Raw genomic sequence first — 11323 nt, forward strand, 5'->3', positions numbered from 1 at the left:
CACTTAGATAGCGACTAGTTAGCGACCGGAGCGGCCACGTAGAGCTCGAGAAAAGAATGAATCTTTCGGCACGACTTCTGTTCATCGCAGTGATCGCGGCAAGCGTGATTCTGAGAGAGATTCGGGCACGTGAGGCGATTACTCCCAGTCCAGAAGTAGGCCAGATCATTAAAGATCTCGATGGACTGCATATAGACGGCACTGGGACGGCGTGGAGGCAAGGTGAGTGGATATGCAGAAAACTTGAATGGAGAACTGAGAAAGAGCTGTCCCTCTCGCGTTAACTTTGTTAGGGAATGTTGAGAGTCGCTGCTACGGCCGCTACTCTATAGACAGACATGGCTCTATCGACTCGGCTTTTGCTGCTGATCAAGAATGTATATACTTTATGGGGTCGGAATCTGGGGGTTACACACATCCACTTTCCGCATAAATCTAATATACCCCTATACTCATTTTGAGTATCGGGTATAAACATTTAATTTCACCTCCATTTCGAGTGCTAAACGATTACTGAATTACTGAAATTTCAGGAGCGTCCTGCAAAGTGGATGTGCAAAGGGATCTGCCCCCACCGAGATTATTTCAGCCGCTTTACCTTCAACCAAATACGAGTTTGTACTGGCTGCCCAATGCGAATGGCCAATTGGAGATACCTAGTGGGCATCCCATCGAGCTCTACTGCAGAGGAAACTTTTCGGAAATCGCTGAATACAGTGAATCCATACAGCCAAAGTGTCTGCAGGGCACGACGTTCGAGTTGAATGGATCGAAGCTGGAGTTTCGCAAGTTCACCTGCTCCCAGTCGATGACATACACGGTGGAGAAGTTAGAAAGCAGTTGCGGATCCTCGCCCAGCCCAGCCGATCAGTCGCATTTGTATCGCGTGGGCTACGACATCGGGCGTGGCCGATTCGTGGAGACCATGAAACTGTGCCACAACCCACAAACAGTGCGCACACACTACGCCGTCCATCAGCTGACCCCCGCCAGCCAGCACTTCCAGCAGAAGGTGAAGAGGCCCAAGTTCACAACTGCCGGACACTTCGAGGGCTATGACATGAATAATATTTACTCGTTCAAAAATCAGCAAAGCCTCCTGGGAGGTCTTGTGAACGAGAAGGAAAACCAGTTCCTTTCCCGCGGTCATCTGGTGGCCAAGGCGGATCTCATCTATGCCAGTCAGCAACGCAGCAGCTTCAACTACATGAACACGGCGCCTCAGTGGCAGCTCTTTAATGCTGGGTCATGGCAAAATCTGGAGGAGGCCACACGCCGCTTTGTGGCCAATGCAGGCATCGAGGTCGAAGTCTACACGGGCACCTATGGCCAGATGCCATTCCCTAATGCCAGTGCCGTTGTCCACCTGGCTACAGATACCAACAAGAGGCAAGTGTTGCAAGTGCCCCGTCTTTTCTATCGGGTACTCATTGACAAAGTCAACCGCAGACGCGGAATCGCACTGGTGGGCGTCAACAGTCCAAATGCAATCCTCAGCGAAATCAAAGATCCCAATGTCATCTGTGATCCCATAGATCCCATAGAGGAGAAGGTTCCCTGGCTTGACTGGGTGGCCAAGGCCAACAAGAAAAGAAGGCTGTTGATGCAGGGAGGATATCTCTATGTCTGTTCTGTCTCCGACCTGGCTGGTGCTGTCAAAGAGTTGCCCAACCACCTGGGTGATGTCAGCGAACTGCTCAAATAGTCCATAGGTTTGCCTCTGGATCTATGTAAAATAAGTGAGGGCATATAATAAGTGAGTGGTTTACCGTGAATTTTAAAGTTGTTGTAACACGACTTCATATTCAGAGATCTATCATATATGTACATATAATTCAGGCATTCGCTTCGTATTTAAAAAAAAAGCTTATTCAGCATACTTAATATTTTTCGCTGTTCAGAAATAAAAGGAAATGTTCCAATTTGTATGCCAAATCCAACTCCTTTCCATCCTTAACTGTGAATTAGCCTATACCATCCGAGTGCCATCCATCGGAGCTTCACGCCATCTAAATCAAGTGTGTGTGGTCATTTCTGGTCGAAACATAGTTTTAAGTGAAAATCGAGTTCATTTAATAGAACTACAGCCTTGATCGAAGGCATCCCTCAGCCTCCGGAGCCTTTATGGCCCGCAAAGATGGCAATGGTTGGAATGTTTACCGCCATTATATGCACATACATTATGCACGTATAGTACGATATGTTCTCAGTCTGTACGTAGATCGGCCCCACTGTTATTTACAACCTTCTCAGTTTCGAATAGGTACAGTTGGACGACGAAGTCTCTTTTCCATTCCGTTCCATTGGGTTTTTTTTTGTTGTCTAAGGTCTACTACTGAAGGCTTAACTAGTTTTTCAAACGAAATATACGTAATGGAACTGAAAAGCAAATTCTTCCTAAAATTGTACCACTTTTCTACAATGAAGAATGTATGATATAATCTATGATGTGTGCAAATACAGTATACAGTATACTATAGATATAGATATAGATATATGGATCGGGGTAGGAAATAATTTCTGCTTTTGAATCATGATAACACCTTTGGAAGGATATAGCAATGTTTTCCATCGGCCTGACGTGTGGGTTGGTACGGTGGGAAGGGGGAGTCGAGCGGCCAGCCGTGGGCGATGGGCGTGGCGACCACTTTCGGGGCACGCACACACGCATAAACATCGCTGCTTTCGCGTCTAAAAGTGCTTGGTTTTGGTTGCACGTTGCAGGTTGGGGAAGTCGCACATGCCACAGAATACTCGCCTCTTCTTCTGCCATCATGCATTATGCATGCCACTGCTTTTCTTGTTGCTGTTGCTGTATCTCTGAAACGTTTTCCCCCGATGGTGGAAAATATGAAAATCTTCCTCAAAATTTCGCAGCGCGAATAGCCGATCGGCTAGAAACCTAGACAGCAAAAGTGTGCGGATGGAAAACATACCCTCTATTCATTATTCAGGTCTTTAAATTATCAAAATCAAAGCAAAGATGCCACTTTAAATGAAGCTTATACTTAAGGTCTATATTTATTTCGTATATTTGCAAATTTAATTCAATTGAATCACGCCTTGATTGCATTTAGTTTAATAAATCATAGCGCATTTTACTCAATTTGATCACTCACTTCATACTCTGAAGAATATAACTACTTCCGTTCCAAACGGAAGGGCGAAACATTTCCCCTAGATCAGGCCCCTCTCGTCTCTTGAGCGCTTGCCCCCATTGGATGGCAACTCACATGCCGCACTACCTCCAAGAACTTAAGGTCTAGATGATGAAGGCTTGACTTCCTGCGGAATGCCTTCCTTTATGTAATCGTTGGATGCATTGCGTCCAACACCGAGTGTCTCGCACAAGATGTTTTGAATTTCTGAGGCGGTCTCCAGCTCCAGGGCCATCTTCGCTCTTCTTCCGTCTGTTATACAAGTATCGGAGTAATTGAGTCAGTTTGGCGCGTCCTGTCACTGGGTCATTGCAACCCCGACACCGACACCGACACCGATACCGATACCGAAACCCCTCCTGAATGGCAGTCAATCGCTGTCGATGTGTCGATGTCAGTGCAAACAGAATTTAAATGCGTCAGCAAATGGCAGACAAAGAGTCAAGCAGTCAAGCAGTCGAGCAGTCGAGCAGTCAAGCAGGGGTACAGTCAGCAGAATCAGAAGATTTCCCAGTAATAAGTCAATGGAGGGAGAAAGAGAGAGAAAGAGAGCGAAAGTGAGAAAGAAAAACCAGTAGCGACACGCACAGACATGTCAGGCACTAGCGACAACAACAACAGCTTCTTGTCAAACAACAAAACAACAAAACAACAAAAGTGACAAAATAAATGAAATTGACTTGCCTTTTGTCTATCGCCGTCCCTTTCACCGCTTCTCTCGCCATCTCTTTCCTTCTGCCAGTGTGTGAGAGTGTGCATGAGTGTCTCCATAAGTGTGCGTGCCTGCGGGGGCAGCGGGTGCGTCTTTCCCCCAGTTATTTTTTTTCCATGTACTTCCCCCCGTTGTGGTACCCTTCTTTGCTGAGGGTATGCCCGACAGGCAACAGATGAGTGGAACGTACTTGATAGCACAATAAACGAGCATAAATATTTATAAGATTACTATTATTATTATTAGAAACCCCCATTGCACTCTGACCGTATACATATTGGGCATATTGTATGATCTAGGCTTTTACTTGAGTTAAGTTACTCAAGGCAAGGCCGTCACATAGGATATGTTCCGATGTTTCCTGCTTCTGCAGGAGTACAGATATCTCTATCCTCATGCACCTGGAGAATTAGATGAAGAGCACTAGTAACGGGGAAGCAAAGCGAAACGCCCTGGTGGGTAAGTCCGATACAGAAATCATATACTGTAATGCACCATACGTCCATTACTCCAACAAAGACGGACACCATTGCCTTGCAGCCACTGTGATCAATTCACGGCCAGATATTGCGGGAGTACTACGCACATTGGGAAGGCACTTCCCTATCTTAGCGCTTAAAAGCTGTTAACCTATTTTTGTTTTCGCATGCCCAAAAATACTTCCAAATGGTACTCCCAAATTAATGCTTCACCAACACATACATGCATATATATACGTACGTACAATAGGCTGACTGCAGATCCATGATCGGGTTCCCAGGCTGAGACACGAGGGCCAGAAGCTCATCATACTGTTTCTTTGTGAAACGAAATATAACAATGTGTCAATTAAAAACTATTTATTAAATATAAAGAAATAATCGAATGTTTTTGTAGTTTTATTAATCGATTAAATATATTTGAATGCCAAAAGATGGCCTATTCCTTAGTACTTCGTGGTCGCTCTTTCAGAAGCCGAAAGAATATGATGATAGAGTAGGTACAACACATATGTATGTATGTATATATGCATGTGGCTAAGTATTGCTAGCAAGCATAACATCTATGGTATAATATAATTAAAGTAACTGGTTTGAGCAGTTAGGTGTAGCAGTATTCTTGATATTGGGCATCGGTGGATGGCTCCATGGTACCTGTGTTGCATATGGGATGTATGGGATTACTTCTGTGTACCGTGTACAATACCACCAGAATATGAAGACTGTATCCTATAGCTACCATATGTACGATCGACCTTAGAGGGTATCCAGCTATCATTCTGCTGCCGTTGCTGTTTGGCGCCGTTGGCCGTTTGGCGCTTTTAACTGCTTAAATTGATACAATTAAGTGCCTTTCGGGCTTGTTTATTCGCATTCACTTGCACTCCTGATCATTCGTTGCCCTCTTTCCGCATTTCTCGTCCCCTGTCGGCAATTATTTATGTGCCGGGGATAACAATAAGTGAAGTGTTTGTCCTTCGGGCAATGGCCGGTACAGATTTTTGCCGTTTTCCGTTTGGTTTTTTCGTCCGCCTTAATGCTAATTGATTTATGCTGCCTCATGGGGCAGGGCTCAGGAATCAGGATGGTGGCGCCAGCGATTGGTAAGGCCGTACGTGGGGTTAATGGCGGCGTCAGGCTGCGCTCTGCAGCTGAATCGCGTGACGAGTTTCACACTACGAAATCAAATCGAAATTGATACACTTCTGTGCGACATGCAACGGAGGGCGGCTGGAGAAGGGGGACTCCCCAAAATGATAATTGATTGATGCCGGCAAACGAGTTGAAGTCCGGATCGATTACGAATTTGGTTAGCCATCGAGAGGAGAGTGAGAGTACAAGGAAACAGTCCGACACTTTTCCACAAAATTACATTTGCAGCCGCATTTTCGTTTCCGTTTCCCTTTCCCAGTCCCTTTGCGGTGGCTACACTGTCTCTCCGAATGTATGTCTGTATCTGTTGTCTGTTTCTGTGTGTGAGTGAGGGGATGCCATTTGGGTTTGACCCTTGGCGCATTACTTGTACCACAGTGGGGCCATTGCATTGGAAAATCGCCAGAGCTTCACTTGAAAAGATAAGTGGCCGAAGCTTGTTGCAGATCACAGGCAGAAAAGCAACCGAAGACTGGCGACACGAGACTATATGTATTTGTATATATGTATTTATTTATTTACAACGAGGTTAGAGTTAAAACATTGTTTATTTAAGAATAACACTGGTTACTATGAGCTTTGGCTATGTTATAATTATATTACATTATGTTCATTATATACATTGTATATTATATAGTTCTATAGATGCTGGGACGTTGTTCTGTATATTATATGTATTTTATGTATGTCTATGGAATATAAAATGAGGTTGATTTATCTTTGAAATTCTTTGGACAAGTTTAATGATTATTGACTTGTGTTTTTGCGAATTAATTTTTCTGAAGAACTACAGTCTGAAACAAGCGGGAACGCTGTGAGTCGCAGCTACGGTCGCTCCTCTAAATTTATACCCGATACTCAGTCAGAGGAACCACTACCGCTAACTATGTTTTAAAGTTAATTCTTGAACTTCGTTTCTCCTCTTTTCACCTAATGACATATTTGCTTAGAATTTGAGAGTACTTTATTTATTTCCATTTTGACGCTACTGACCATTATTCCGCCACAACTGGCTCTCTCTCTTCTCACACCAACAACTGGCGCAAGATCCCGCTCCCCTCCGCCAGGGGCGCACTCTGCACGATGAAGACTGTGAGGGAGAGAGAGAGAGAGAGAGAGAGGCGCGCAAGTAGGCGCGTGGAAGGGGGTAGCGTAGCCACTGAAAATCGATTTTTACTTTACTTTAAAGCTGTCAAAGGCTGAAGAAGGTGAAGAAATGAATCTTGAAGTCGATATATCGAATATGGTTTCCAATTTCATTCCTTCCACTGTGCTGGCTCTGGTGCTGGAGAGCACGAGCAATAACTGTGTGTTTTCAATGGCCTCCCAGCGTGTCGCTTTATATCTGTCCGACTGTATGTCTGTCTTGCTGCTACAGTGTCCTGGGTGTCCGCCTGCTCGTATGGATGCGGGCATTATGCGTAGGCACAATGCATTAGTTAAATGTAACAAAAGCGTCCAAGGCAGCAGCGGCCTCTACGGGGAGTTGGGGTTTGGGAATTAGGCAAAGCGTTGGCCATTAGCCAGACGACCAGGAGGAGGGCCTCCACCAGACAACAATAATACGCACTGTGGGACATAGTCTATGGATATGGCGGGATTTGAGATTCTTTTGGTTGTGGCCCAGCAAATTTCTGCAGTATTTCGCGATAAATGCTCGATAACTGAATCAGTTCCAGCACTCTGCCATCGATACATTCATCGGTATCAGTAGCCAGATAGTATAGTATCTCGAACGATATTAAAATTGTCTAAGCACTCTCAGGGCACGGTGCAGTCCCATCCCTATCCCCATCCCAATCCTCGCCAATCCTATTCGCATTCCCTTGGACACACGGTGAACATGTCTATTGGTCCACAAGGACCATCCTTGCCAGCCAGCTAGCCCCTCTTTTTTTTGGGGTTCCTTCTCGTTTCTCCCTTTCTCCCTTACGGAATACGAGTATCTGCTGTTGCTATCATTACCATTTCCATCTTCCATTTGCTTTCATTCGTTTCAATTTTAATTTACAATTATTGGTCGCCTTTGAGGGTGTCGGCTGTCGGGTATGAAAAGGAGTAGCGCTCGAAGGATTCACAGCCTCGACGACCGGTTACAAAAGTTTCGCCGCCTCATGACAACTCTTCTATGGCTGCTCTCCGGGCCAGGCGTCCGGACGGACACAAAAGGGGCCAAGTACACGACCCACCAAAAACGTTGCCGAATAAACCAAAATCAAGCAAAACGAGAAGCGAAGGCCAGCATCAGTGGGTCGATGCCTTTGATGCCCTTTTAGAGCGTATGTTTGTTTTGAATGGGAGAAGTGTGATGTCCTATGTCTTATTCGATTGAAGGACATGGTGATTCGATCCAGCTTATATACTGGCTGCAACAAAATTAATAATAAAATGTAAAACTCTCAAAAAGATGTACATACTAAAGGTTATTGTTTTAAGGCAGCAAATATAGCACAGTTCAATATTAATTGTTTAGATTTTACCCAACAAAGGTGGTATTTAAGTAGTTCATAGTGTGCAGTCGTTTTGTTCGACAGATGCTTCATCGACTCGACTTTTGAAAACTCGATACTCAATAATAATCCTTGATGGTTTCTTCTATGTGGTACAAACATCTGGTGAAAATTGAATGGCCTTTGGAAAGGGTATACAAAGAGAAGACCAAGCGCAAAAAAGATTTCAGACTTTATTCCGTGGAACGATGGCGGCTGGTTGCAGAAGGTCCTTGTTGTCCTTGTTGTGTTTTTTAACAAACATATCATTGATATTTGCGCTGGGCATTGTCAGTGCTGTTGTTGGGGTCTTTCTGGTCGGTGCCACCGCCTCTTGTAAATGAAACTTTTTGCCAGTTTTCGCCCAACGACATTGAAAGTTACGAGGGGCCTTCAATTTGAGTTGAAAACAGAAACGGCCCCCTAGCCCCTATCTCTCCTCCGACAACCCTTCCCTCCGCCCCACCCCACCCTGTCGAAACTAAAACGGGGCAAGGGCATAGACATCTATGGAGAGATGGGGGACATCGGGGTGGGATGGGTTGGGATGGGGCAGCAGCATCATCCGTAGCTGAAGAGGCGGAAAACTCTCGGGGACGCTGTCACAGGTGCCGCCTGGTAAATCTGCTTTTCTGGTGGCGCTTCCATGGCAGAGTGCTGGACGGAGACGCGGCGATAGTGGAGGATTTTGGCAAATGTTAAACAAGTTGAAATTGAGATATTTCAATTGTTGAAACGTTCCAGAAAGGAGTAAACAAATTAAGTAATTCATGATTCAAGATTTCGTAACTTTTTCCATGATTATGCCAGTTGAGGCAAAAGGTTGGATTGTCTCCCGTCGAAAGAGGTCGAAAGATGTTGAGCGAATCTTGGGGGAAAAGGAACAAGAAAGAAAGGTGAACATTTCTGGAAATAAGATGATATCGGAATGGAATTTTTGTTTGCTTTAATTCAGATAACAATAAAGAAAGGTAACGATGTTTAAAGGGAAGATAAAAGATCCATTATTATATTATTATTTATTTATTCCTTAGAAGCAAATGAGAATGAAGAAGAGGCGGGGAATAATGACAAGGAAAGAAGAAAATGTCAACGTAGAAATGCTATAATGATAATGATGATATGAAGGAAAACTTTACGGGATACAATGGGATCTGGGATCTGGAATCCGGATCTGGGTGCAGTTGGAGCCCTCCCAGGTGTACATGCTTCCCCTGTCCGTTAGGGGAAGAACATATCTTTTCGACTTTTAACTCTTCGGCCTAAACATAAAGCCACGAAACTGAAAATTGATGAAGCCACTGACCAAAGTAGCCCTCTTCCCTTCTCCCCACTCTGTCCAGTAACACCCTCTTGGCTTGCCTACCCCTGCCTGCTCCACAGCCTGCTGGACTTCCGTCATGTCCTGCAGTTTGCCTTCTCATTATTAACAGGGCACCGAAAAGCGCCTGGGCATGACCCAAAGGTCTAGCGCCTCCCCATTGCGTCCTTATTTTACATTTCTCTGCTCCGCCCTACTCTGCCCCCCTCTAGATTCCCTGAATCCCTCAGTGCTCTCTACAGCCCCCACCAAAGGCTTGGCCCCAAGGCTGCCTTCGGTCCGGTTTTGGGCTTTGCTCAGCTTACTGTTCCTTTTTATTTCAGATACCCTTTCCGAGGGCATTTTGAGTTTGAATTGTGCCATGTGTACATCATCAGTCCTTGAAAATAATCTAAGCAAAAATAATGCAAGAACTTGTGGTAAAAGTGGAGAAAACTCGTCGCCCGAACTGTACCTATTCGAAATTTGAGAAGGCTACAAATAACAGAAAGCTCGATGTACCAGGCAGCATCGATGTACTGTATTAGGGCGGAAAATGGATGGAGTGCATCAATTTCCTTGCATATTTCCAGACCATAAAGTCTCCGGAAGCTGCGGATCGTCTACTTTGATCTTCTGCCGACAATTCGATTTTAAAACAAAAAGACTAAGGCCCAATTAACAACATAAATACTCTAAAATGTATGTACGTATATACATCTCCAACACCATATACATATTCATATATGCACGATGATCTTGTTGCAGATACATAATGTTCGATCGTCATGATCTTCCTGTTTCCTACCACGAAACACTTTTATTAAGGCACTTCACATAAATGCCTCGTGATCGAACTTTTTTGTCGGGTTTAAAGAGGAATTGGATCTCTTTGTCTTATAGCTTCTTCTAGAAAACATGTGCCTGTAAGAGTACCCAAGGATTCGGCCTCCGATGGAGTCCTTTCATTCTTGATTTTTTCGTGTTCACTTCAACTTTTTGGGCTCCCATGCATGTGTGTGTGCCGCTTATTAAGCTCTGAGAGCGTGTGTGTGTGAGCCTGAAGGGGGATGGGAAGGGATTGGAAGGGATGGATGGTACATTTAAGCGTCTGCTTGCCATAAAAACAAATTTAATTTACGTAATTTTCAGTGAATGTCTACATCAGTTTCTGTTTCATTTTCATTTAGAGTTCGTTTTTTGTTGTTGTTGTTGTTGTGTTTGAAGTGCGGTCGCTTTGGGTCAGCCATGGATGGTGGTTGGCAAAGGGGATTTGAGCGAGGTTGAATGACTACCCACTAAACTCTCCCCCAACCACAAACCACCGCCCTGCGTGCCCTGTGTGCCCTGTATGCCCTGCACCGTGCTTCCGGCCACTGTATAACCTTTGTAAATAAATGTAAATTGTTGATTAATTTTTAATAATGCTCATTAAAGTTGAACAATGCTGTTGTGCTGTGTGCTCCCCATATGAGTGTTTCCTTCTCCCCAGCGCACTAAGCAGCTCTTGACCCTCTCAACGTTGCGGCTCCCCGGCTGCTTGTGGGCTTCTTAATTGCGTTAATAGTCCGCTGAATGGCGACAATTTGATTTTCCTCTCTGCTTTTCCTGGGGTTCTCATAGCGACGGCTGCGGCTGCTGATCCCCCGCCATATCCTTTGACTGTGCATGTGTGTGTGTGTGTGTCTATGGAATTAGTCGACATTTCTTGGAATAGTTCCCATATTTGTCTTTCATTTTGTGTTGATTGTGAGCTTTTCTTGGTGTATTTCTAATGTGTTCTCCGATGTGTCTTGTTATCTGATGGTGAAAGTGTTGGTGGGAGTTTTGGTGTGTTTTGCGATGGAATTATTTGATTTTGAAGTTCGGTTTCATGAGTACTGTTGTAGTCATGTGCTTTTAAAGTTTTCCTTGAGTTGGAGCGGCTTTCCATGCCCCCCTAAAAGTTCAGATCCCTATTCCGTGGAGCGCTTTGCCAGCATCGGCCCCGCCAGTTGGCTATAATTATAAGCATCATCTGCATATGCAATATC

At 44.7% G+C, this 11323-nt stretch overlaps 1 protein-coding gene across 1 annotated transcript; it reads left to right on the plus strand.

The window, feature by feature from the left end:
- On the plus strand, nucleotides 1-1920 carry LOC108165557. Its single transcript, XM_017301630.2, has 2 exons — nucleotides 1-222; nucleotides 534-1920. Exons 1-2 carry the CDS (start codon nucleotides 57-59, stop codon nucleotides 1703-1705), a joined length of 1338 nt encoding a protein of 445 aa, XP_017157119.1. The 5' UTR covers nucleotides 1-56; the 3' UTR covers nucleotides 1706-1920.
- Nucleotides 1921-11323: the final 9403 nt, after the last annotated feature.

The sequence above is a fragment of the Drosophila miranda genome, chromosome XR (assembly GCF_003369915.1).
Source record: "Drosophila miranda strain MSH22 chromosome XR, D.miranda_PacBio2.1, whole genome shotgun sequence".
Taxonomy (NCBI): Eukaryota; Metazoa; Arthropoda; class Insecta; order Diptera; family Drosophilidae; genus Drosophila; species Drosophila miranda.